The 6,143-nt window shown below is 41.4% G+C and overlaps 1 protein-coding gene across 1 annotated transcript in view; it reads right to left on the minus strand.

Annotated features, from left to right (window-relative positions):
• Positions 1 to 2,310, minus strand: part of mllt3 (MLLT3 super elongation complex subunit) — a gene marked incomplete in the record, with an annotated part of 125,590 nt that extends 123,280 nt beyond the window's left edge. Inside the window, 2 exon segments of the mRNA XM_032510979.1 lie at positions 1,163 to 1,343; positions 2,150 to 2,310. Of these exon segments, the coding sequence (XP_032366870.1) occupies positions 1,163 to 1,343; positions 2,150 to 2,161 (193 nt within the window).
• Between the last annotated feature and the right edge of the window lie 3,833 nt (positions 2,311 to 6,143).

The raw sequence follows: 6,143 nt of genomic DNA on the forward strand, positions 1-6,143 counted from the left end.
ACACACACACACACTTTTTGTCCAATTCCCCCCCCCCAATGATTCTGTCACTTGTTCAATGTTTGACGACTTCTACTGAGCCTTTTCAGATCTTTGTGGGTTTTTCCAATTTTTTAAAGCTTTTTTATTCATTTCTTTTTTTGACATTTGTCACTTTTTTTTTAATACATTTTTGTCACTTTAACCCTCATGTTGTCCTCGTGTTGTCCTCGGGTCAAATTGACCTGTTGTCCTATATCAATCTTCTTTTTAATTCCCCAAAATAACATGATTGATTCCAACGCTCTTTGGCAAGTACAAATCTCTACTTTCATTAATTTTGGGTCTTATTTAATTTCATAGAATTTGTGGGGAAAAATGGAAGTGTTGTTGAAATAGTGTTGAGTAAAAGTTGACATCTTCCAGTCTGTGATTATCATCAACATCCATTCCTTTAATTTTAGTCTCAATAATTCCTAATTTCTGCTTTTCTAACTCAAACATTAGGTAGAATTTCCTATGAATGAGGTTTATTGACCATAAGTTCCAAAAACAACTGTAAAACTAAAGTTAATAAGTTAGTGTTACGTAGCGTTGAAAACGTCAAAAAAAAGAGACAAACATTGAAAAAAAAGGGACAAAAATGTAAGAAAAGTAAAAATATTGATTAAAAAGCGTCAACAAAAGTGTTGATTTTCAATTTTGACAAGGGTTATTTGACATTTGTTCACATTTTAGTCCCTTTTATTGACATTTTTCTGTCTTTTTTTAAGTTATTTTACCAATTGTTTTTCTCCAAATGTTATAAAATTGACCAAAAAAAAGACAAATCCAATAAAAGTAGTGAACTGATTATTTGTTTAGCGTGTGCAGAGCGTTGCTGGGAACCATCCATGTTACTTTTTTGGAAAATTTGTTTAAGGGGAACCCCAAATTTCTGATATAGAAACTTTTTGGAAAGGGGGGGGGGTCAGACTTGATCCAAAGACAACAGGAGGGTTAAAGCAAGGGAGCCCAGTTTAATCTGGGGGACTGAAGACCTGATCCAGGACATGTGAGCCTGAGGATGCTTGATGCTGCTGATATAGGGGGTCAGAGCCCCCCAGACCCAGATCCAGATGAGAGCCAGCTGCCAGTGAAAACACTCACTAGGACTACATAAAGCCCAACATGGGGGTCTTACCTCTTTTTGGTTTAGGGAAGCTCTCGTGCAGGTGAAACACGACTTTCTCCACAAAGTGCTGGATGTTGCTGTGCTCCGGTCCCCGGACGAACACCATCCAGTCGTGGGTGAAACCCTCCACGGTGGGCTTCTTCCGGAACTGGGCACGATGACCGAGCTCGAGCTTCACCTGAACAGCCCCCTGTCACACAAAAACCACGTTGGCCCAACTGGTCCAATTTAAGAAAAGAAAAAAAAAAAAACCACCCGAAAAACCCTTTCAAGATCAAAGAAAACGCCGACGTGATTGTTTTTGATATGGTGCGTTCACTGTCCCTCGTGTTGCCTTTCGGGAACGCCGTGAAAAACACGTTTCTTTTCGACAAAGTTACACACCTGGGTGAACCTGACTTACGACTTTAAATTACTAGCCTAAGTAACGTTAGGCCTATACAGAAATATATAGCATTTACACATGTATATATATATATATAGCTTAACGTCTCCAAAAATGACTGAAATGTGCTCCCACTGTTTTCTACCATGGGGTAACGTCAACGTTAGCGACTGGTTAGACTGCCTGTTAAAATACACTGCAACGTTAAAGAGAAATACAAAAACTAACTTGACAAAAGTTGACATTTTACCTGTTTGGCGTGCTACTTTACCACGCATTGCGTTTATGCCGAATTGAAGGATGGACCGTGTAACCTTAATTGGACATTCCCTTAACTTACGCATTAAATAAGCAATAAGTAGCCTAGAAATATATTAAAATGTTTATATTGATACAAGTTTCTGAGCTGAATTCTGCGTTAACGTGAGCCTGTTTAATTGAGGACATAGCGGCACGTATCGGCTGCAGCTAGCTGTAACGTTACCGTCTTGAAAAGCCTGGTTACGGAATAAAAACCACCGACTCCTCCGGGGTGACAAAACAACAAAATGTCCAAAAATATACTCCATTAGAGGGGGACTGGCAAGCAAATCCTCCGACTGCCTACTTACCGAGTTGGCCATCCTTGAGGCCCCGCGTTACTGTTATTTCATGGAGAATGAGTTTTAAATGAGAGTGGAGGTGAGTACAGTGTGCCTGTGACGGCGGACATGGTCTCTCCTGCACTGGAGTCAGACTCGAGACTTTCAAAGCCTCGCCGGCTGTCAAGGACCCGCAACAACCTAGAGAGATTCCGCTGCGGACTTTCAAAATAAAACCCCTGCAGTGTAGCCTTTCTCAGCGGGAGTCACCGTAAATTGCAGAATACTATACAGCAATTTATTCAAGTACGCTGTTTCTTTTTTTTATCCAGTTATAACTATTGAATTGCCTAAGAACTATTTCACAACATGAAACTCTAAATGCTGTGCCAGTAAGACTCTGGCGAGGAACTTATTGTTACAGTGGTTGAAAGTGGAACATCTTGAGTCTTTGAAACACTCAATCCTAACATTGCAATCTTTAGAGAACATTCCTCTAAAGTTTCCCTAAGGTTCCCCTAACATTGCAACCTTTAGAGAACGTTCCCCTAACGTTCCCCCTAACATTGGCCTAAAGTTGCAACCTTTGGAGAACGTTCCCCTAACGTTGCAACCTTTAGCGAACGTTCCCCTAACGTTCCCCCTAACATTCCTCTAACATTGCAACCTTTAGAGAGCGTTCCCCTAACGTTGCAACCTTTAGAGAAAGTTCCCCTAAAGTTGCAACCTTTAGAGAACGTTCCCCTAACGTTCCCCCTAACATTGCCCTAAAGTTGCAACCTTTAGAGAACATTTCCCTAACGTTGCAACCTTTAGAGAACGTTCCCCTAACGTTCCCCCTAACATTCCTCTAAATTTGCAACCTTTAGAGGATGTTTCCCTAAAGTTGCAACCTTTAGAGAACGTTCCCCTAAAGTTGCAACCTTTAGAGAACGTCCCCTTACGTTCCCCTAACATTGCCTAAGTTGCAAACTTGGACAATCCCTAAAGTTGCAACCTTTAGAGAACGTTTCCCTAACGTTCCCCTTAACATTCCCTAAATTGCACCTTGAGGATGTTCCTAAGTTTGCAAACCTTTAGATAAGTTCCCTAAAGTGCAACCTAGAGAACGTTCCCCTAACGTTCCCCCTAACATTCCTCTAAATTTGCAACCTTTAGAGAAAGTTCCCCTAAAGTTGCAACCTTTAGAGAACGTTCCCCTAACGTTCCCCCTAACATTGCCCTAAGTGCCCTTTAGAGAACATTTCCCTAAGCTGCAACCTTAGAGAACGTTCCCCAACGTTCCCCTAACATTCCCTATTGCAACCTTTAGAGAAAAGTTCCCCTAAGTTGCAACCTTAGAGAACGTTTCCCTAACGTTCCCCTAACATGGCCTAAAAGTTGCAACCTTAGAGAACGTTCCCTAAAGTGCAACCTTTAGAGAAACGTTCCCCTAACGTTTGCAACCTTTAGAGAATTCCCTAACGTTCCCCCTAACATTCCTCTAAAGGCCACCTTAGAGAACGTTCCCCTCCGTGCAACCTTTAGAGAGCCCTAACGTTGCAACCTTTAGACGAATGTTCCCCTAACGTTCCCCTAACATCCTCTAAATTTGCAAACCTTAGAGGATGTTTCCCTAATGTCCTCTAACATTGCAACCTTCAGAGAGCGTTCCTAACGTTCCCCCTAACATTGCCTAAAGTTGCAAACCGAGAAACGTTTCCCTAACGTCCCCCTAACATGCCCTAAAGTGCAACCTTTAGAGAACATTTCCCTAACGTTCCCCTAACATTCCTCTATAATTGCAACCTTTAGAGGATGTTCCCTAATGGTCCTCAACATTGCAACCTTCAGAGAGCGTCCACTAACGTTCCCCAACATGCCTAAGTTGACAACCTTTAGAGAAAGTCCCCAACGTTCCCCCTAACATTGCCCTAAAGTTGCAACATTTAGAGACGGCCCTAACGTTCCCCCTAACATTTCTCTAAAGTTGGCAACTTTAGAGAACGTTCTCCTACCTTCTTACATTCTTCTAAAGTTGCAACCTTAGAGAACGTTCCCCTAACGTTGCACCTTAGAGAACGTTCACTAACGTTCCCCACATTCTCTAAATTTGCAAACCTTTAGAGGCTGGTCCTAATGTCCTACAATGCCACCTTCAGAGAGCGTTCCCCTAAGTTTCCCCTAACATGCCCAAAGTTGCACCTTTAGAGAACTCCCCTAAAGTTCCCCAACATTGCCCTAAAGTTGCAACCTTTAGAGAAAGTTCCCAACTTCCCCTAACATTCCTCTGAAATTTGCAACCTAGAGGTATGTTTCCCTAAGTTCCTCTAACATTGCAACCTTAGAGAGCGTTCCCCTAACGTTTCCCCCTAACATGCCCTAAAGTTGCAACCTTTGAAACGTTCCTAACGTTCCCCCTAACATTCCTCTAAAGTTGCACCCTTTAGAACAGAGAACGTTCTCTAACGTTACCCTTAACATTCCTCTAAAGTTGCAACCTTTAGAGAAACGTTCCCTAACGTTGCCACCTTTAGAGAACGTTACCCTAACGTTCCCCCTAACAGTAGGCCTAAAGTTGCACCTTTAGGAACGTTCCGCCAACGTTCCCCTAACATTGGCCTAAGTTGCAACCTTAGAAACTTTCCCATAACGTTTGCAACCTTTAGAGAACGTTCACGTCCCCTAACAGTTGGCCTAAAGTTGCACCTTAGAGAAACGTCCCCAACGTTGCAAACCTTTAGAGATGTTCCCCTAACGTTCCCCAACATTCCTCTAAATTTGCAACCTTTAGCCGATTTCCCTAAGTGTTCCGCTAACGTTGCAACCTTTAGAGAACGTTTTGACCAGGGAAAAGAATACCATGAGATTGCCAAATCTTTTACAAGTGAGCCCGGGCCTTGAGGCTCACATGGATATATAGATATATATATAATATATATATATAGAAATACGGATATTAGTATATATATATAGTTACATATATAACAGACAACAGTGAACACAGACAGGGTATGGACAGTGAGAATAACAAAATGTAATCATTAAATCAGTCACCGCTCACGTTTCTTACAACAGTTAGTTCATCAAACATAATCTACCAATCAAAATTATCCGATCAAAATGTAGCAGTTGTTATCACCATTTTAGCTTCATTACCTGACAAACTATTCAATGACAACATCCTTTATTTTGAAAGTAAAGTTCTCTTAATTCCGTTTTATCTCCGCCTTAATTCGGCTAACCTAACAATGCAGAGGGGTAAAGCGCATGCGCAGCTTGTTGTACCCACTGGGGCCGGCTGGGGCTGCAGACAGAGCACGAGTAGCAAAGAGCCAATAAGAGAACAGCAGATGCGCGGGCCTCCAATCAGGTGGCCGCATCCATCCTGTAATTATGTTGCGTTCCAGTCCCGGGGGAAAGCCGGCGAATGAAGCATGCTTCAGTTTACACTGAACATACGTGTTATACGTGTTCTTCAAGTGGGATTAAAATAGTTATTGTTAAAAATATGCATCGTCAACACCTGATTTATTATGGAATCTTACCCTAAAAGCTTGGGTGCGCAGCATAAATTATCAAAAGGATGTGACCACAGTTTCTTTGTAGGCTAATGTGAATTTTTGCAAATTTCCCCATGGTGCGGAACTCTGTTGCTATTAGCACAACGTGACGTAATCAAATATAAGTGTGGTTTCCCATTATACACATTTGTGGAGATAAATTAAAACATTACAAACGACAACGTTAATTGTATATTGTAAATGTACATTGTATTTTCACATTTGAAAGTGCACAACTACTGTGACTGGGCCCGTGTTATACTGTTATTTACTTCAGTACTCCGTGTTATTTTAAGGTCTTGCCTTCTCAGTTCCCACTTGAAAACGTGATCTCACGCGCATGACATAAACCTTATTAGATAAAGGTAATTTCATTTTAATACAGCTAGCCATTGTATTCCTAGAGTCGTCATATCTCACTCTATCTGTAGGCTATCCAAGTTTTATACTCCATTAAATAAGGGACTTATTTACCCAACTGA

The sequence above is a fragment of the Etheostoma spectabile genome, unplaced genomic scaffold, assembly GCF_008692095.1.
Source record: "Etheostoma spectabile isolate EspeVRDwgs_2016 unplaced genomic scaffold, UIUC_Espe_1.0 scaffold302, whole genome shotgun sequence".
In the NCBI taxonomy this organism is placed as follows: domain Eukaryota; kingdom Metazoa; phylum Chordata; class Actinopteri; order Perciformes; family Percidae; genus Etheostoma; species Etheostoma spectabile.